At 30.8% G+C, this 22,477-nt stretch overlaps 1 protein-coding gene across 1 annotated transcript in view; it reads left to right on the forward strand.

Moving 5' to 3' along the window:
• Positions 1 to 432: 432 nt before the first annotated feature.
• LOC111033572 (ubiquitin carboxyl-terminal hydrolase 48-like) overlaps positions 433 to 22,477 on the forward strand; it is a 40,788-nt gene continuing 18,743 nt past the window's right edge. The window contains exons 1-14 of the mRNA XM_022314366.1: positions 433 to 1,231; positions 2,222 to 2,428; positions 2,556 to 2,766; positions 2,840 to 2,955; positions 3,042 to 3,284; positions 3,345 to 3,523; positions 3,593 to 4,155; positions 4,220 to 4,395; positions 5,073 to 5,740; positions 5,813 to 5,937; positions 6,009 to 6,184; positions 12,143 to 12,259; positions 17,748 to 17,860; positions 21,891 to 22,027. Coding sequence (XP_022170058.1) covers positions 1,095 to 1,231; positions 2,222 to 2,428; positions 2,556 to 2,766; positions 2,840 to 2,955; positions 3,042 to 3,284; positions 3,345 to 3,523; positions 3,593 to 4,155; positions 4,220 to 4,395; positions 5,073 to 5,740; positions 5,813 to 5,937; positions 6,009 to 6,184; positions 12,143 to 12,259; positions 17,748 to 17,860; positions 21,891 to 22,027 — 3,168 coding nt within the window. The 5' untranslated portion in view covers positions 433 to 1,094. The remainder of the gene's footprint in view (positions 1,232 to 2,221; positions 2,429 to 2,555; positions 2,767 to 2,839; positions 2,956 to 3,041; positions 3,285 to 3,344; positions 3,524 to 3,592; positions 4,156 to 4,219; positions 4,396 to 5,072; positions 5,741 to 5,812; positions 5,938 to 6,008; positions 6,185 to 12,142; positions 12,260 to 17,747; positions 17,861 to 21,890; positions 22,028 to 22,477) is intronic.

Genomic DNA, 22,477 nt, shown 5'->3' on the forward strand with positions numbered 1-22,477 from the left:
ACTCTCTTGGCATAGCGCCATAGGTAATATTATCTATTATTTTATTATCTGTGCGTCTGACACTCTAATTACCGAGCCAGTAAGTACTGAAGACTGAACCTACGCAGTACGTCTAGATGTGTGATGCATGCAATACAAATATATTATGAGTTGACGTTGTTTTATAGGAGGAACATTTTTTGTTGGATACTTGGATACCATACTTCATTATTTATGTATTTTTACTTCAATACTTAATGATTCTTTGATAGGTATAATTAGTGTACTAGTAAGTCTTACGATGGAAGATAATAATATGACCGGCAAAAGAGGTTGGCAATACTGAACTTACGCGCTTACGTCCCGCACTCGGCACTCCTGTACACACAAGTTGAGAACCCCTAGATAACAGCGTATGGAATAATGATATTATTGTAATAAATATACCGACCCACTCACACATTCGTGTTTATGTATATGCATTATAATATATATATACCCAAGTATATTTATGTGTGATATTAATAAAAATATCGGTTGGATTTTTTTCGCGAAAAACCAATATCGGATATCCATCGGCTGTATAGTATTTTTAAAGTATAGTTGGTGGTTTATGCCTTAATAGTTTATGGTTATTGGCTATTCTAGATCCACTACAATATTATGTCAGACCGCAGTTCGTTACCAAACTGCCGTAAGACATCAACATCAACAACAACAACAACAACAACAACAACAAAACTACAAGAGCATCTCTAATTAATACCGCTGCTTTACGAATGTGACACTGCTGCAACAGCCAGCAGTGATTATTGGCTACGAACGGAACAATTGACGATCGCCGGTGTCGCCGACTTGACCCCATCCGTTCGCCGTTGCCTATAGCTTTTAAGATTAAAACGATTGAGAAGTCTGTCAGAACGCTGGTGAGTACGTTATTGTTCTTCTCAGTAACGACGACAGAGCAGCAGCTATTCGGTACGGTTTTCTCTCGACGCTTATCATATCTTCCAAGCTCGCAGTCATTGTGGAGTCACATCGGACGTGCCGGTTAGCATACCTGTACCTGACACTCACGTTTTCGTGCTTCGTCGTATGTGGAGGGTGCGCACGACATGTCCAAGAAGAAAGATCACGAGAGAAAGAGTCAGTGGGCATGGGCCGAAAACATTCACCCAAACAACATCGAATTCGACCACATACTCAAAGCATATCGCATAGGATTACCCAACTGCAAACCTCTCTCTTGCCGGTGAGTTCAACCCTTTTGGTCGTACATCAGACCTTTGTTCCATGGTTCCCCAGTCAATGTTTATCATAACAATCGATTTTACTTATACCCCTATTCTTGATTCCATTTGAAATCTTTGTGTTGTTCGTATCAAGTAGAAAATTATGGACTGATAATACTTATTATAACTTTGAACTGTGTGACTGCTTTGTTTTGTTTTGACTATAGCAAGTTTATAGCAGTAACTTGACAGCAGTCATTTGTTATATTTCTTTAATTAATAAAGTTGAGCATTTCTGCACTGATAACAAACTTAAGTTAAAGATTAAACTAGCCGTAACATTTAAAAAAAATTGTATACAATTTAATAACAATGTAAATTAAGTAATATTACCAATTTAATTACTGCTTATGCAGTTATGCACGACTTTCACACCTTGAATAGACAAATATAGTACACTATATTTAAATAATTTAAATTAAAATGCAGGTACTTACCTACATTTAAATTAAAAATAAAATTGAATGTGCACTGTTGCTATTGATTACATTTTAAAGCAATCATTGCATTTAGTATAATTTCCATGTAAAAATCAGTTCAATAATTTAGAGATGGATTTTGATTTGGGTGGAAATAAAGGTAACTAGACATTAAAGGTGGAAACACATTGTTTGGTTTCTCACAGAATTCTAACTGCAGCAGTAGACATTTTCCTTTCATTTAAATACATCATTTTGTATTGAACCGACCATACTATCCTAAAATAACTGCTACAGCTGTCATGAACCGTAGCATTTTGTGGTCGACCTGGACGGCTTATTACCGCTGTTACTGTAACCGGACAGTCATATCTAAAACATTTTTGAAATCAATAATAGGCACAGTCAACTAAATAAAACAGACTTGTTTTGTTTGACATTAAAAAAGTCATCACTTTTATGTACATAACCCGGGAAACATATTTAACTAAGGTTATTTAATTGTTTTAATTGTACTTTTTTGGTTTACAGTCGTAATTGTAAGAACAATCCTTACTGTCTATCTGGACTTGGAGAACAACGTTGGCTTCAAGATAAAGTGCGCACACCTGTTAATGACTATGAAGATCCAGAGCTTGAACGGCGACAAAACAATAAATTTGTTGGTTTAAAAAACTTGGGTGCAACATGTTATATCAATAGTCTCTTACAGCTGTGGTTTCATAACATTAACTTCAGGTAAATATCCATATAGCCATTTAAGTTAGTGTTTTATGTTTGATTTTGATTAAATATCTTATATTATATAAAAAAAACTTTACTTATAATGTTATTATAGTAATTATGTTGCTATTTTAATTTACAGAAAAGCAATATTTAACTGGAAACCAGAAGAAGATTCAACTGAAAGTCAAAACAAGTCTCTTTATGCTGAAAACTCATATGTACCAGAGACTAGTGTGGGTCATCTACAGTTAGTATTTGCTTTAATGCAATTTGGTAAACAAAGGTCAGTAGATCCTGAAGATTTTATTACAACTTTAAGAATTAATACTGCTCTTCAACAGGATGCTCATGTAAGTTTTTTAGTCAATTTATATTGTGTGATTATAATTGATACTAATTAAATACAATTGTATCACATTTCAGGAGTTTTCAAATTTGTTCCTATCAGTCTTGGAAAACAAGTTTAGTACACAATCGGATGCCTCTGTCAGAGATATGGTTAGAGATAACTTTCTTGGGGAATACAAATATGTTACTACGTATGTACTATTATTGAAAAAAGTCTACAATAATCAATAAATATAATATTTATATGTATAAATATATCCATTTTTTATATATCTAGGTGTTTAAAATGTAAAACTAAATCAACACGCCCGTCAACATTTTATGAACTTGATTTAAACATCAAAGGTCATAAAACGTTAAATGAAAGTTTGCAGGAGTTTTTAAAAGAAGAGCATTTAACAGGAGATGATCAATACTATTGTGATCACTGTAACTGCAAACAAGATGCTGTACGAAAAATATGTTTAACTACTTTACCGCCTGTGCTTAATATTCAACTAATGCGTTTTGTTTATGATAGGTATGTTTTCTTGTCAATATTATTGTAACGAATATTAATATCATATTCAATTTTTTTTAGACAAACAATGCAGAAAAAAAAATTAAACACATATATACAATTTTCGCAAACATTAGATATGGCTCGGTATTTAAATTTACCGGTTGAACTTGATGAATCATCAAAAGAAAATCATTTATATAATTTATGTGCAGTTCTTATACATAAAGGTTCAAGTGCATATTCTGGTCATTATGTTGGTTAGTGTTTAATGTTAACATATATAATTGTGCGACATTATAAAAAATTTGTGTTTTTTTTTATTGCAGCTCACATCAAAGATATTGCCGCCGAAGAATGGTATAAAATGAATGATGAAAATGTTGAAAAACTAAAGGGCAAGGGTTTAAATTTGTGCACTGAAGACGAGTTTAAGTTAAATGGTTCAAAAGTTACTAAAGCTCCCAAGATTCAAAAAGGTATGTTACAAACAAACAATGCTTATATGTTGGTTTATATGCATCATACCATGATTACAAAACTAAAAGCCGAATCATCTAACTGGGAGTTGTCACCAAGACTGATTCACCTTGTGGAGGCTCGTAATAATAACTTTGAAAATACAATATTAAATATTAAGAGTAATCGGGAGTATGTAGAAGACAAAGATAAAGTTTTTGTTGAGCAAATGTTGAATTTAATAACCGAAATGAACTCTGTATCTGTAAAAGAAAAAAAAAAAGAAGCAATTTCATTACAGTGGCTTAACTATTGGTTTAAAATCACACCAAATCAAAATGTCAAGGAAATAAGCAACTGTGCAATTTTATGCAAACATAACTTACTTGACCCTGATAAGGTGCATGAAGCCAAATACATTGGAACAGAATTAGTACGTATGAATAGACTTAATATATGATATGTATTACTTGATGTTATTTAATTTTTTCTTATAGGCTGATAAATTGTATGGTATATATCAAGGGGGTCCAAGGCTCAAATTAAATTCATCAATGTGTTGGAAATGTGTAAGAAATAAATGTGCCTTGTTATACACCAAAACATTAACCGCTGAACAAAATAAAACTATCACCACAGTTTTACATAGTTGGAATCCCACTCCTAGTGTAGAGTGAGTATTTTTAAATTTAAGTAAGAAACAGATTTTTATTCTGTTTAGAATTATTATATTTAGGAAATATTTTATTCTGCAAATAAAATAATTATCATAAATTATATTCATATAACCATCGATGATTAAATAAATGGCTAAAAAAGTATATCTACAAAAAACAGAAGTATCAAAAATGTTAATTAAAATACAAATAATTTTAAGTGTATGGTTTTTTATGTGTATGCCTTTAACAGTGGTTTTTCATCTATATGTAGGTAATAGTCGATAAAAGTTAAAAACTTAAAAAATTGAATACACACTTTATCAGAATTTATAATTTATTAATAATTTTTTTTTTTATTTATTCATTTTATAATTTATATCCATTCATAAGTTATAATTTGTTTTAATTTACACAAATATATACAGAGTTAAGTACAATAACTTGAATAATAAAATATTTTTAATATTTTTATTTTATTTGAAATCCAGAAACAAAATAACCATAGTTGTGTATTGTCATTGTCAGTTGCGAAAAATCATTGTGATCAAGGGGGGGGGGGAGCACTAATTTGTGCCACTGGTCATATTGGTATTATACATTGTTGTAAATAAAATACTTAATTCAAATTTGAACTGACTTAAAAGAGTATCTATTTTTATCTTTGTTAAATTTTATTTTTTTTATTTTGCAGTGATGAAAACCATGAAAAAAGTTACTGGGTTGGAAAAGATTCATTAAAAAGTTGGCGACGAATGTACTTAGAATTGTTTGAATATTTTGTTAATAATCATGATATACCCCCAAACACGGCACTGCCTCTTAATCCAGATTTATTGTCAGTAGTATGTGATCCATCAAGCAGTTTTGTTGAGGACAAAAAATTCTTTAAGCCCAAAGATAGAAGCCGGTTTATTAAAATGGAAGGAATAACATTGGAATCCATTGATGGATGTCGGAAACTTGCTCATATGTTTGTTAACAATTCAATATCGATTTTCAAAATTCTAAAGCTCAATGATTTCAAACCATTTCATTATTCCTTATTGGAATTAGAGTCAGTCTTAGAAGAAATGACTAATATATTGTCTTCAGTTATTGCTAAAAAAGTTAATGATGAATTAGCTAATGAAGAGAAAAAATATGATAAAAGTAAAATAGATAATTCAAAAAATATGATAACTGAATGCTTAATTCCAAATGAGAGTGAATCAAAAACAGACGATGAGCACAAAGAAGATGATGTGGAGGATAATAGTCATGAAGAAAAAGATAAGCACGATGATTCTGATTCTTTTGATAACAAAAATGATACTGAGTACATGTCATGGGGATTCAATGAAGACATTACATGTTCACATGGTAAGTTTATAGTTCAATTTTTTGTGCAGTTTTTACTAATATGTAATGACTTTTTTTTATTTTTGATCACAGGAAACTTGACTATTGAAAATAATACTAGGAGATTGGTTCCAGAAGTAGTAAAAGAAATACTTCATTCATACTTTCCTAAAGCACCAATATTTTCCAATGATATAGAACCATGTAATGTATGCCGAGTAAGTAGAAAGATTTTTAAACAAAATCATATCATGATCCATATTTAATTTCTTTTTGATTTAAATAATAGAATATGCAGAGTCAAGATGAGATTACTAAAAATCTACACAAGCAGTCTGCTATTTCCGAAAAAGAATTGCTAAGTGATTTGCTGTGGAATAAAAAAAGACCTGTTCCTTCACAGGAAAATTCTCCATATCCCTGTGTTTCTAAGAATTTTTTAGAATCTTGGAGAAAATTTGTGAGGTAATTAAAAAATTATATTATCTAGTTTAAATTTGTTAGCTGGTAACAATTAAATTGTGCATAACACATAATATTAAGGTTTAAAAGATCTGTTTAGAACTTCTAAGATAATTGATATATTGGTCGATTTATGTTTAAATTTATTTACTCGATACTATTTTCTAAATCATTTATAATTTCCTTTTCTAGAATTTTAGCTATTATATTAATTGTGTAAAATGGATATATGCATTAATAATTTTTACAACTTATATATCTTTATTTTAATTTGTATATTGGACTTTGACCTAGGTACATTTTGAATTAAAAAGTGCTATGTAATGAATGAATTGATTTTTGATGTATTTGGGTTTTTTAGTTATTAATGTGATGGTGATTTTGGTAGAATTAGTGCTTTAAAAGTATTAATCAAAATTTAATGGATTAGACAATGTATTATGACTATATTTTAAAATTTTATTTTTCAATTTATTAGCGTAGGAACTAATACATATTTTCAAATTTGTATTTTTTTTAAATGTTTAGATTTAGTTGTAGTGTACAACTGATTTGCAATTATTGTTACTTTTGTATCAATTGAAAATAATCCCTTTTCTTATATTATATTTTATCAATTATCTGTAAATAAATGTAACAATGCATTAAAGATAAACAAGGCAATTATTTTAATAGTAAATTATCAATTTCTTAAAATATTCAGAACAATTTAAATAAAAAAAAAAAAAATGTAGAATCATAATTTTTATATTGTACATTGCCTTTAATTTGATATACTAATAATGTGGAAAACATTGACAACTTTTGATTTTGTATGGCAATTTGTATTTTTGATTTTATATTTTAAATATTTCTCAATTTATTTCGAGAGTTAATTCATATTTAACGCTTAAAACTTAAATGTGCAGGACTTTCAGTTTTACATTTATATGCTATACATGTCTATAGTAACATTAATTAAAATGTTATGTTTTAGGGTTAAGACTTCGAATGTGAAAAATATATAAATATATAAGGATTATGCATTTAATGTTCAAATTTGATAGACGCTTAATTTTTTTAATTTAAAAACGAACCTGGAAATCTGGAAGAGCTTATAGAGATTACCCAATAGCTGATAATTAACTAATAATAACGTCTATATCTAAATTGATGCTTGCTGTTGATAATACAACTTTACTATTCTAGACTAACTACACAATTGCATTTTTTTTTTTGAGAACAAAAACCATTAATTAGACTAGTCGTCACGTAATGACAGACCTATTCGAGTGATCGATCCCGAGTGAAGTGGTAATAATGAACGCACACTGAAGTTACACATGATTCTTCATTATCTACTACACAGCCCCTAGTGTAATTCTTTACACATCTCATCGAACATCGCGTGAATGACAGCCTGTAGTGTCAGTGACGAATAGCTACACTATCGTACTAATTGTGTGAAATATATCAATCTTAATCAATTTTCTTTGCCGATAGTACAATCTTTTATGAAAAATATAAGATTCTGTTTGTAGTGTTTTTCTTAAAAAAAAAAATAAATTTACTTATATCCGCGCGATAAAGAAAGGGGACCTAGTAAAACGCATCATAGCTAAAAGAGAGTCGGTAAATCGGGAGGTGGGTGATGGGGAGGATAGCCAATAAATCAGATTTCAATTTTGAAGGGTAAAAATAAGAATGATTTGTGGACTGAGCAGAGTCAACAACCAATACAAAACCACAGACTGTTGCAATATAATACTATATATATATACGTGCCAGAGTCCAGGTCTATATATATACGTAAAAGTAATATAAAGCGCATTAAATCTCCATGTGTCAAAATATCGTTCCCGAAAAACGGTGATATCTGCCCATTCGGCAAATTGTGAACGTGGACAACTGCAGAATAAAAAATAAAAAAGTTAAAATAAACAAAACATATTTTTTATCCAAATGCTACGTTGAGTTTCTATTAAATAGCGTTATTATTATATTATGTGATATTATAATATACTCCTAAGAACTATACATATTTTTATTTTTTCCCCGTTACTTATTCGCACACTGATATTTGAGATAAAAAAGTTATTTAAAATCTAGGTACTCCCAGCTATATTCTGCATAGTATTTTTTTTGCTGAATATTTCCGTCTATACTTCAATTTAATACTATCTATATTATAGCTACTTAAACCTGATCCAACATTAAATGTATTTTTTATGCTATTTATACGTATATTATATGTGCCGACTTAATTGCTCCATAATTTTCCGGTTTCTGGTGCGCTCACGGAACATCACATTTGAATGAATTGGATAGAATGAAAATATTATGTTCTTATTTTTAATTAGCTTACTAAAAGGGTTATCTGCCTTTTTTCGCTTGTAATTCCGTTGACCAGGACCCGTAAAAATTTGATATTCGCATGGCACTTGTCTAGACCTGACATGCCCTCTTCCCCATGTCCCTGTTCTAACCCGTTAAATCCTTTAAATTCAAAGGATTTATTTTTACGAGGGTCCATTGCCACCCCTGGAACATGTGACGTCTGCCCCTGGATTCTACTTGTCAAAATGACATTCTCTATATTCATCTAGCATAACGAGTCTAATTTTACAAACGCCCGTCGTTTTATAATAATTACATGACTTTATTGTAATAGTATCAATTATCACACATATTATGTACTGTGTAGTAACACAATTCTTCCATTTTTATACGTACTTTATCGACACAATTCGCATTGTTGGGTTGTATGTAGAGAAAGAGTGCTAGCCTGTGTTATTAAAAAATACTGCGTACTTAACAAGTCAATATAACTCAATATGGTTGTATGTTTTTTATAATATTATATTGTGGGTTAAATGCGTTTTTAGATATCATGATAGTTTAATTTTAATAACTTATTATTTGTTAAAATCTGTATAATATAGTGTACGACTTATTTTGATGTATTTTATTTATTGTATGTAACGTAATTTACAAATCGTGTTGCACGATTCTTTATTATTTTAAACTCTAGTTCATACTTTGTAAAAAAAAATCTTGTGACAAGCTGGAAGGCTTCTGATGTGTCACAAAACTATTTATTTGTTTATTGTATTTTTTTTTTAAAGTTTTACTGGTTTATAAACTCGCCAACAATCAATGCACGGTACAGTGGGCCGGTGCGGAAAATCTGATTTAACAAGCATGAATAGCTTTTAACCTTTCGAACTTCTAACCAGCTTTTCTTTACACTTGGTTCACATTGAATAAGTAAAATTCTTTCGAACGGTCTCTCAGTCTCTGCTTCTCTTTTCTGAGAGTATACCACCGGCTCTGATACTCATTGTATTGTGATCGGAGAACTATTAAAGCGGACTTTCTGGCGGCGTAATATAATAGTTATCGAGACGACGATGTCGCGTCGCCTTTAGCGCCCCTTTACCCCTCGGCCTCATCCACATGTGCAAGCATGTATATAGCTTTCATCACCTCAAGCCGGTATAATTAATCAAAAATGTTGTTGGAGGACAATGTGATGCCGCAAAGGAGAGGGAACGCCTTTGGTGTATTGTTATACAGGCATCGTTATGTGTAATTAATAATTCACACTTAATTAGTCAGAAGATATTCGGGTTGTGGTCAGAGAACCATTGAGAGGAGGGACACGTCGAACAATACTTGATGAAATTACGAGCTGCCTTCTCTCTGCTGCTTGACGACTTTTCATTTTAAGAGCGGCGACGAGAAAAGGGCCTTTCCCAAATTATTAGACGGTGTATAATAATTATTCAAAATCCGGCGTGGTGCGTGGCTAAGTTTTTGTGTGTTCGTTCGGACGTTAAGGATCGTTTATAAATTACTTTATCACCGCGCATACACAAAGGGAGGCTGTCCACTGGCCTGCAAGTGAGCGTGTGTGTGTGTGTTGTGGCGGCGATATGATTAAACCGTTTCCGAACGTTAAGCGTGAAAGCAAGCAGCTATATCTTTTATCGGGCCGTGATTACAATATAACAACAACGGGCGACGAGAGAAAGAAAAAAAAGGCGTTGCGTCGTTATTTGTGGTGGCCGATGGGTGTATAATATAATAATTTGACTGATGAAAAACACGTTATAATTTTGCAATATTTAATCACGTCAAATCAGATTTCATTTTAACCCCCGTTTTTATTGGAAAACATGCAGTCTACTATCGAATTATATTTTCGGATTTACTAGCCTGAACTTGTGTAAGAGCGATCCTGTATTAATAGTATAATGAAATAAACAAACCCACGGCAGAGGAAAATAAGAAAATGAACATTGTTCTATGTACATATTAGTACCTATGAATATATTGTTCTGCATATTATTATTACACTCGATTGTAAAAACAAATCTGTGCACATAATATTGTACAAAGGTAATAGTGAAACGGCTGGAGGGTTGCAACTTGCAAAGTATAGGCAATTGTCATGTGTCCGTGTCCCCGCAAACGACCGGAAATCTTTATTGGAAAACAGGAGCGGGTAAAGCTGCACGTGCATTTGTTTGATGGGTTTTCGCCGACACCGCGTTCGTTGGCGGTTTAAGCGACGGGGTTTATATACCGCTTCGGACTTATGTCGACCCCAGCGTACCGATCTCATCTTTGGAGGGTGCGCGGCAGTGTACCCGTATAGTCTACTCTACACTAAAACTACGCTCTACACTACAATACACTACACTATACTTCACTATATATACTTCAACATATTTTATATATATAATATATATAATATAAATGTGTGTGTACTATATTACAGCCGTATATGCTATTACATCGCCTGCGCGCTTTCTATATCCCCGCGGAGTGCGGTGCAGTGTATAATGTTGACTGATGGCCGGCCGTCTCCGACATGTGTTGCTCTGTCGCAGTCGTCGGCCTCCGCCTCTATCGCTGTGTTCGAAGCTCTGAAAGACGTCGTCGTCGTCGTCGTTGTCGATGGGTCACAAGCGAAACTATGCGTATATATACAGGGCGTTCGCGTGATAGGGTGAACAATTGTATAGAGGGGGACTTGTGGCGATCATCCAGATGAATTGCCGGCTATCAAGACTCGCCGCTGGTCGTATAGCTAGTGTGTTTGGTGTTTGTATGCGTGTGTGTGCTAATGACGTCACACGCCGTCGTCGCTCTGACCCTACCAACAAAACGTATCATTTCTCAAACCACCGAGGCCGTGGCCTCCCTATATTTTCCTATACTTCCTTAAGTTTATCGTGTATACCCACCACGAGTGTATCTCGTCTTACCTTTTTTCAATATTTTTTACAATTTTGAGATTAAGCCATAATATTCGACCTAATCCAACCAGCATTGCACATTTTGATTTATAGACCATCACGTACAAAAATTTAAATTCTCAAAAAATGTACAATAATTTATTTGATTTTTGTCTTACTTGCGCCCAACTACTGCAAACGTTCCTTCATACGTGATTACATCACATTTCATTCTTTCCCCAATGAATAAGAACGGTTATTTATTAATTGAAATATGAAATCGCAAATGCAAAAATAGTGTGTAGTTCCTTATACTTAATTTAATATTTCAATAAAGTAAATATTATACGAGCTGATGATAAATGGTTATATTATACGTAATATACTCGATAGTTTGGGTTTTTTTATTAGATAACTATTTAAAAATATATTTTTTAGATTTATCTTTGAGTTTGATAACAAATTGATATTTGGGTATCCAGTATTGAACTACATGTTATACTAACCATACGATTGTGCAACCATGCACCTTTATCCTTTCCACTTATATCTAAATATTATGGAGGTACAATAGGTACATAGTATCTTTTCGTCGAATTGATATACTTACATTTGTCTTGTTTATGTTTTCTTACCGTGTATTTTGAATATACTTCTAAATTATTATTTTTATCCTTCAACCTTATTTTGGGCTTTGCAGTATTATATTTTTAGTAATATACTCAAATATCTGTTATAGAAATTCATCAAAAGAACCCAGACCGCATTCGATTGTGAACGAAGCACTTCTTTGCAAAGAACACACTGGACTGTTATTTGAACCACCTTCAAATTTGTATTCGACTGAACAAAATCCGTAAGTAATAAATTACCTAGTTACTATAATATTATATATTTGGAACGGTAGGGGGGAACACGTGTGTGTTTGTTTTTTGGCAGAATTTCGAATGGGGCACCCGTAGGTTTCTGCCATGCCCCGGGGGTGGGGGATGGCAGCACTTGTTCTCCGGTCACCGCGACTTGTCCGGAGAAAAATGCCGCCCGGTAGCCGAGGATCGAACCGCGACCGGCTGCGTCGCAGCGGACGCGTCAGACCACTCGGTCACCTCATCCCCCATATATTATATTGATATTATAAATATTAATTGTCTGTTGTATGAAAACGTTGACTTTTTACAAATCCTAGGTAATTGATAGTCATATTTAACAAATAAATACTATAACCATATAAATACCTATATATTATGTAATAATATATTTTATCAACGATAAATTACAAAATTCTGAGTTTTAAACCCTATTATTCTGTTTTTAGGAGTTGATATAAAATACTATTATACTTTTATAGCTTTACTGGTGTACATTAGTTTCATATCTTAATTTGTTCGCAATTTGTATTTAAGAAACTAAAAAAAAAATACCCATCCTTTGTATAGCAAATGCAATACATAGAGCTTTCTGAGGTTTTTCGAAAAATATAAAAAACAGTTTTGGAGATAGTTCCCTTCTTTCAGAATGTAAAATTGTATTATAATATTTTTTTTTTTTTTAATTTTATTCTTCAAGAAGATAATGGGCCCCACTGAACATGTTCGTGGGGGGGGGGCATGAGTTCACAATTTGAAATATAAATACGTTAAATAGTTCTTATAAATTAAATACTTACAATTTGCAATATTTATACATTTCTCACATATCTAACTATAATATTTATAATATAAGTAATATATGTTTTTTCTCTTTGTTTATATAATATAGTATTATGTAAAACATTGTGTTGTTAAATAATATAATATAATATGGCATTATAAAACTAAAATTAACAATAATTACTTAAGTCGTACAACTAATATGATAAATAATGCAGTAATCCTATACGTTTGTTATGAGTCTTTCTATATTTTGTTCTTGTAATAGCCAAAGTGTAATTTTTTTTTAAGAATCTTTAAAGAGTTGCTGTGTTTAATTTCTATTGGTAGTATATTGAAAATTTTTGGACCGATATATAAGTATGTAGATTGTGTTAATTTTGTGTGCATAGTTGGTACTTTAATATTAGATATTTGCCCAGTATTGTGTCCGTGTTCAGTTTTAAAAGTAAGGTTATTTTTAATTATGTAAATTACCGACGCTCTATAAAATAATTTTTTTATTGGTAGTACTTTTATGTATAAATACTTTGTGTGGTATCTTGAGTCTTTTTTTAGGATAATTTTTAGTATTTTGTTTTGGATTTTTTTAGTGGATTTATAGTTGTATCATACGTACCTCCCCATATAGTAATACTATAATTAATTATGGATTCTATTAATGCTTGATACACTACTCTAATTGTCTTAAGTTCTAAGATATTCGTTAAATTTTTAAATGCATACATAAGTTTTCTTAATTTATTTGTTAAACATTTTATGTGGTCATTCCATTTAAGATTATGACACATTTCTATACCTAAGTATTTACAGTTTTTAACTATTTTTACAAAGGTTTGGCATGTACATATATTTTGATTTAAACAGTCATACTCATGTATACATAGATTTGTTTTATTTGGTTGATTTGAATTAACTATATAGTGTGGTAATATGTAGGTTTTTTCTAAGTTTAGAAATAAATTATTTTCACATAGCCATTTTTGAATTTTACTCATGTCAGATTGAACACTAGCAAATACTTCATCCCGGGATTGGCCTTCCACAAAAAGTACTGTATCATTTGCGTAGCAAACTAGTTTTCCGTGTTTATTCAAGTTATTTATTTGGTTAATATGTATATTAAACAGTGTAGGCAATAAAGTTGTCCTTTGAGGTACACCACATATTATTGACGTTTCTTCGCTTAATTCATTGTTTATTTGAACGTGTCTTTTTCTATTTTTTAAGTATGAACTTATTAAATTCTGAGCTGTTCCCTTGATACCAAGTGTGTTAACATTTTTTAGTAATATTTTATGATCTATAGTATCAAATGCTTTTGCTATATTGAAATAAAAATGACGAAAAGAAATGTTTACATAGAAGTTTTAACTTTATAATAGGTACATATTGAAATCGTAAAAATCAATAATCAGAATAAAAGTTTAAAATTTAAACGAATTTTTTTTGAAAGTAGGTGTGTACAATCTGCCCTAGGGTACAACAAGAATATCTGACAATTGAATAATGTAAATTACGTGATAATATAGTAGCCAGCGGTAACACTTTCTTTGCTATCCTTATAGTGCTATAAAACTAAAACGATATCTATATTTTTAGTTTTAATTTGAATTTTCTTTTGTGAAATAAGCATTTTATAGTTTTTAAGTTTAGTTAGAATTGATAATTTCTAAAGAAAAGTGAACCATGATTTTAACTTTTCAAAAATCGACACGCTGCAGTCTATTTATTGTTTATAAAATGTTAAGTTCGGTCATAAAACAATACTGAAAACGCCTATATTAAACATTTTTTAAAAGTTGTTTCAGTGTTTGAAGTTCATATTTTACAACATTTGGTATTCAAACTTAAAACAACGAATTTTCCTAAAACAAATTTAATTATTTTTTATTTTGTTGGAATTACATAAATGTAATATTAAGTGCTCCTCATTTATTGTTATAGTAGTATAGGTACTAGGTAGGCACAATTTTTATTTATCAATGTGTCTGAACTTTGAAGTTTACATTTTGTCGAAGTTACGAAATTTGGAAATTAATTTTTGATTAAAATTATAAACGATATTTTAAGAGAAAATTGTTGAACCTACTGCGCTACTAATATGATAATAAATGACTACTAGTATTTTTATATACATACTATGACACCTCTGAATTAAAATTTAACACATCTTTACAGTGACCTATTTTTACTCAATGACAAGGTACACTTGAAACCACGTTTGCAATTTGGAGGTTGGGGCAGCAAAGTGTATCTTGAATCAACTTTTTGTAAGATGTTTTCTCTGGTCTGTCAAAAGTTAAATGATTGTGCCGATATGTGTTTTAAATCTGATATTGTGCCAGAATTATGATTTTTTTTTTTTTTGCAAATATACATTTTCGCTTTGAACCGAATGAATAAAAAACTAATAATATTAATCAAATACTAAGGAATGTATAAAGAACAAATCATAATGGAAATATTATAGCACGATCTTATCTTTGTACATATTCTAACTGTGAGTTATGTAAATAAGAAATCACCAAAATGTATAATATTCATTAAAATGTTAAAATCAAAAAAATAGTCATACATTTTACAATCTTTGTTGTTTATATATTAAATCATATCGCTTTCTTATTACACGTGCTCTTATAGTATATACAAATATACTGCTATAACATATATGTTGAATTGGTAATGATTTTAAAATGGTCTTCAAACGTTTTAGATAAAACAATTTAAAAATTGAAATGATGTGTCTGCTTAAAAGCTTCTATACAGCAGAGTAAGTATTCGGTTTATTTTTCGATATTTACTATACATAGGTAACTGTTTGTTTTTCCCTGAGATAATATTTTTTTTTTAAATTCCTATGTATATTTATTTACCTACAAGGCTACAACACAACAACATCGTTCTTTCGAGTGGAAAACTACGAAACTTTTTGTGTTAAAGTCAGAACGAGCGTGCGGTATAATTTCGTCTCCCATTTTAGTAACTCTTCCACCATCGTCACGATGACTGAACGACATTCTAACCATCAGAGCGGTGTTGTGATGTCAACTTCTTACACCATCCCACTCCACTCAAAAATCACCCTAGTTGTTCCACAGGTTTTTGTCGTCTCCGATGCGATCAACTGTAGTTTTTAATTAATTAATTCCGTTCGTCGTTTTCACTCAACGGGTCAAGTTCTTCGGCGGGCGGGAACCCGCCGCCACTATCGTCGTTGTTGTATTATAGTAGTAATATATTATTATTATTATTATTATTATAAGAGCGTCGGGTGGGAAATTATATATTATAATATTTTCAGTCTGTTCAAAATGGTTTTTAATAGCTGGGCGGGTTGTCGTGCGTGTGCGTCTATATTCCTCAAAAGAAGGGGGTACGGGGCTCTAAATAATCTTATTGGCCTCTGCTGCTGCTGAGGCTGCCTCCGCCGCTGTTTCTAGCGGATGCGCCGTGGTCCGGAGGAGAGGAATTTAACGTGACGGTGATTATGCAAATGTACACCGAGTGCCTGCCGTGGCGACTATGCAAATCGGTCGTGCCCATAGGAGATGTGTTTTTGTCAGCTGCCGTCAGTATTTAACAAATTATCCAATTAATTAAGTATTATCGTCGCCACTGCGGCCGCACCCTTCCTGTTGCGGGGGTGGGACGAGTATATCCTCAACACCGCGGTTGCCGTGTTTTGGTGGTTACACTATCGTGGACGATGTGTGCTGTGACGATGTCGGCCACAACACATAATAATATAATATATTGCATTCGAATGTTGCTACTCATACTTTATAGACCATACATCAGACTAGCTCAGATATGAACTAATAAAATATACTCACTATATATAACTGCAAAATAAAACCAATTACCCGTTGCCTAAATTCGTTTCCTTAAACTTTTAATGCGTATTGTATGCAGAAAATTACTTAAAATCCATAATATTACCTTTTTTAGTATAAATTATCTGCACAAATGGATACACTTTTACGTATAAACAATAGATAATGACTGATAGACATGCGTTACGTAAACAATTAGAATAAAGGTTATTGTTCGCTTTGAGGCCATTTTAAATCCCTTATACAGACCACATTTTTACTTTGTTTCTGCTTTAAGATTTTTGTATTTATTTAAAAACAATTTTCTTTCTTTTGACTATTAGAACACTATATTATTCATTTTTTTTAAAAATTAGTTACGATATATTATATTTTTTGACAAGATAAGTTAAATATTATCATCAATTATGAACGATAAAAGATTTAAATTCAAACATCAAACTAACTTATTAAAAAAACAAATGTATTTTTATTTTTTTACCCAATTCGTACAATTTGTTTTTAATTAAATTAGTTTTGATTTTTTAGTTACTTATCTGCAATTACTGTTTCTTACCAGTATATATTATTTTTTACTTTCCTGCCTTGTAAAAAAAGATTACTTTCTTCGTTTTTACAAACAAATTTGATAACTATGTACTTATTTAGTTTATAGTATAAGTATCTAAAGCATCACTATGTTTGCCTGATATAGATAAGTTGGTTCGAATTTTAATGTAAAAGTTTATAGGCACTTTGAAATCATATGAATTCATTCATATAATCGTTACTATTACGTTCAATGTAATAATATACATGTTCAACATAAATTTTACTACTTACTTAGATCTAATAAAATATAATAACATATGTGTTTCAGAATAGCGCTATTAACTAAAGAAGAATGGACGATTCTTTCACGATGTTATGCAGCTGATTATGGAGTATATTTGTACTTTGGTGAACTTGGAATGTTTACAACATCAAATCCAGGTAATTTATTGCATTTCTGATACAATTTTGCTATGGATATTTGATTGATAATTGCTTAAAATTAAACTATTTGATTATTCAGCTTATATTATTTTCATCTATTAATTCAGCTTAGATAATGGTGGTAATTTTTAAGCTAGTTATGAGAATTTTTAAATTTTTAAAATTTAAAATTGTAATATTTTACTACTTACTCATAACATGCTTACAAGTCAAAATATCATAAGCACAGATAATGCTCTTACTAGAGCTACGATTTTAATGACCTAAAGAATACACTTAATGCACTAAAAAAATATGCAAAAATGACCTAAAAACTCTAAAAAAAATGAACTTAGATGAGCGAAAAAATTTAATTTTAAAATAAATATTATTATTAACTATTAATTATTATTTATTAATTTTTATATTACACAAAAAAGGCAAAAATTTCTTTTAAGAAGTAAATTAAACAAATATAATCAAATTTAAGCTAATTTGTGAGTTTAATTAATTTTATAATTACTATTTTGATTCCTACCCACTTTGCCGAATCCCAATTCGCCAACTCAGTTTGCCGACAAATATACCAGTTTTAAAATATTTTTAATGTTATTTATTAATATAGTTTCAATTTTACCCATTCGCCGACAGGTGATAATAATTTTATGGAAAACGGGTATAACAGCGATAATGTTATGGTGTGTTGTCGATAGAAGTTCAAAGGTACTATTTTTATAAAGGTACTATTGGTACTAATTGAGATTACATATACAACACGTGTTAAAAAAAACTTAATAAACAAGAATTAGTTTAAGTACACAAATCGAACGTAATATTTTTAAAAATGAGCTTAATAATGCAATAAAATGCATTTAATCCAAAAAATGTAAAAAATGCAAAAAAATGCAAAATAAAAATTACACATTCTAAATTGTTGGATCACGAAACAAATTTAGCTTTTGGTTAGAACAGCAAAGCACTTTAAGAAAAAAAATGCAAAAGTTACCAAAATCCTAGCTCTAGTCCTATAAGTATGATAATAGGTCAATTCACTTTCTTATTAAAACTTAACACACAAAATGGAACTGCTGAACTCATATTATCTATGTAACGGCACGTTTGTAAGACAACAGACTCGCACGTGGCATCCGGTTAATACATAATTTTGGATATTACACATGGTTAAAATATATCAATTTATTTTAAGTTTATAGTTTATAGTTTATTCAATGCATTATATTATTAAACATTAATTTAAAAAAAATATTCTTTAGATCCTCGTAGGCAAATTATTGGCCTACTGAGTAATAATAATTAAAAAAGGTTTTATAAAACAAATTGGAATTAGCTATACTTTAAAATAATGTCTTAAATATTTATATTGTATTATTATTTTTGAAATACCACTGATCGTTAAAATATCTTTTTAATTTCTTAAATTTATAATACTCATGTTGTTTTGCTTATTTTAATGAAGTGACGTTGTAAAACCGTTTTGGTTTTTATTGTCTTTTCCCTCATTTCTTGTAACATGTAATTATACACTAGAGGTTTGAATAAGCTGATTGTCGGCCTACTCGTCATACCACCCCATAAGGTTGTCTTTTATATCGCAAGTGTTGTTTTTTGAAGTAATTTTATTTCAAAATATAATTATACAACAACTAAAGTTAAAAATGAAAGGTTGTTTTGTATCAGCTTGCAGTTTGGTTATAACAGGTAAAATGTGTAGGCATAAATAAAGTCTACTGAATTAGTGTTATTAATCGTACAGTTTTAAAATCAATTATATATAAAATAATTTCTTTATAAATTAAAAAAAATTGGTATTTATTGTTTAGTAATGAGTATTTTGTAATTGTAACAGTTTACCTATACGAGTAATATGAAACATTAAATTATACTCGAATGGAAGTTATACTCGATCTAAGACTTAAATAATTTATCTGTAGATATATTTCAAAATATAACAATAATATTATGTGGATTTCTAATCAAATTTTTTTTTATTTCTTCTACACATTAAAGTGTATGCTCTTTTTTATTCTCTGCAAGAATCTAGTCAAACCCATTCTAAAATATAATAAAAAAGTGTTGGTGGTTTGCATGGCAAAACTTTAAATTTTACAGTTTTTTTTCTTAAATGTATCACCATTAGCAAATTAGTCTAATTTATTAAGAATAGCAGCCAAAGCAAGATGCCCAACGCGCGAGGTAATGTATTTTCATTTGGAACGGTCCCAGAGGAACCCGAAACTTTGGTCCGAGCGCTTCCTTCTACTGTTTTTTTCTCACCACTCTCATTGGACTGGCTCTGTTTTTGCGCCCCAGAATTAATATCGCGCTTTTGTCCCGCCCGCCGAATCCCGCAGCTTGACTCGAATTTCAATTCCAAATCGGAGGAGGTCATCTTTCTCTTTACACACACACATACATACACACAGTATACACATGACTAACATAATACACGCAGTGGCAAGAAACTAATTCATTTAAGGGACACGTGGAGTGGGGATGTTTGTATGTATGGTATTGCGCGTGTGAGAAACGTGATGGGAATGCTTGTAAATCATTAAAAGGTCACCTTTGGCTGCACCAAGGGGGTTCTGTAGACGTTATAACCGGACCCTGTTATCTGGGCCGAAGGCATTGATCATGTTTGTGGTGAATCCAATTAAAGATATGGAACAAGAAATCACAGTTTGCGTTCCAAACAGGGTTGTATATTAATCGGGTCCAAGGACCATTTCACCCTTTGCCCCTTGCGTGTAGCCATGTCACGGAGCCGTTAAATCATTCGTAATGTGGCGATTCCGAACTGTACATGTGCATGGTATTTATGTCGTGGTTGTCGGTGAAGGGATATGAGAGCCCGTGGACAAAAAAAACTTAATTTGATTTATTGGTATTTCTGGGTTCTACGAGCTATAGTGTTTAATTATAATAATTTTCATTGCGTAATGTAAATTCTGAATATATTCATTTATGATGATACTCGAATTATTATTATTATTAATTATTAATAGTGTGTGAATTGAAATATCATCGTGTTATAAATCCGCGCGTGTAAATATGTGACTATAGTCGTTTTTGAAACAAATATTGATTTTTAGTCAAATTTCTGAACTATTAAAACAACTACCTCATAATATATACCGCCTCATACCTATACATATTTATTTAATTGACAGATATAATCATAATGCATAAGATTAATAATTTTTCTTTCTGTTAAAAATTGCGTAACTATAGCAATAGGTATTCTTCATGCTAATTTTATTTTGTTGAGATTTGTGACTAAATAAAAGAAAAATTAACATTGTCGTTAAATTATTCGGAGGTAAACGGTGTACTTGCGGAAAAGGGTTGATATCACTCCCCCTATAAAGTAGTTAAATGAAGCGTGTTTTGTTAGTGGTCAGCGAATTGCAGATAACCGAATACGATTCGGTTCATTTGATATAGTCGTTTAAATAGAATCCACTAGAAAAGAGAACCCTCTCACTCCGTCCTTAGGAAAATGATGTAAAACAAACGTAACGCGTAGAAATCAATTTGGATTTCTTGACTTACCAGTTTTTCCTTTTCTTTTTTTCCACCCTATATAAAAAGACCATCAGTTTAATAGTCGTTCAATATGTTTAACGACCAGTTGGGAAATCCAGGAAACCTCTTTTAACCCCCCCCCCCCTTCACTAAAAACGGTCGTTAAGTATTGGTTTTTTTTTCAGACAAACCTTTTTTCTCCCCTGGACACAAGCAGGTTGAAACGAGGTCTCGACGTGGTTTAATAAATGACAAGGCATTTGTCGCGCTTTTATCCCACTCTGTGCAAAAGGGATAGCTCATCTTGGGACGGGACCCAACGATAATTTGAATCGCCCTAAAATGGGAGAAAAAAATACTAATGACGCGTTTTTAAAGATTAATATATGAAAATATATGTAGAATTTAATTTAATTTTTTTTTTGTTAAGGTTGTGTAGAAACTATCATTAATAACCTTACTCGTTACCTTGTTAAATGAAAAATTTAACGTTTTGTTATAGAAATATGTGTACCTTGCCGCCAGAGAAGATTGGACGAGGAGAAAAAGGAACAGTTAAAGTATAATAAAGCAAAAATTTTTATTAAAGTGATTGAAAAAGAATCGTACGAAAATAGATTCAACGGAATCGATGACAAGGTAAAAATATGATTATAACTAAAGTTAAGTAATATAAGTTTATAGTTATTATTGTTAAAGAAATTAAACTGTGTAAATATAGATTTGACACAGATATTGGTTTTACTATTTGTTTTCTCTGTTATAAATCTGAGCAGTTATATGATATACCTAAAATATTATTTTTGTAGAAATTAGCATAATAATAATATCAATAATTTTTATCAAACGATTTTAGAATAATTTAATAAGTAATGTCTAGTTCTGTTGACAATGTAATAGAATATAATACGAACATATATAAATGTATAACATAATGATATTGTGATATTATTATTGTTCGTGGAAAAGCTTGTTTGGTTGTCGATTCAATTGATTGATATTTTTTGCACGTGTCAGTTAATTCGATTGGTTTCCTTTGCCACAATATAATGATAAAGTCGTGTGTCGAGAGAAATAAACATATAAAAA

The sequence above is a fragment of the Myzus persicae genome, unplaced genomic scaffold (genome assembly GCF_001856785.1).
Source record: "Myzus persicae strain clone G006 unplaced genomic scaffold, MPER_G0061.0, whole genome shotgun sequence".
In the NCBI taxonomy this organism is placed as follows: Eukaryota; Metazoa; Arthropoda; class Insecta; order Hemiptera; family Aphididae; genus Myzus; species Myzus persicae.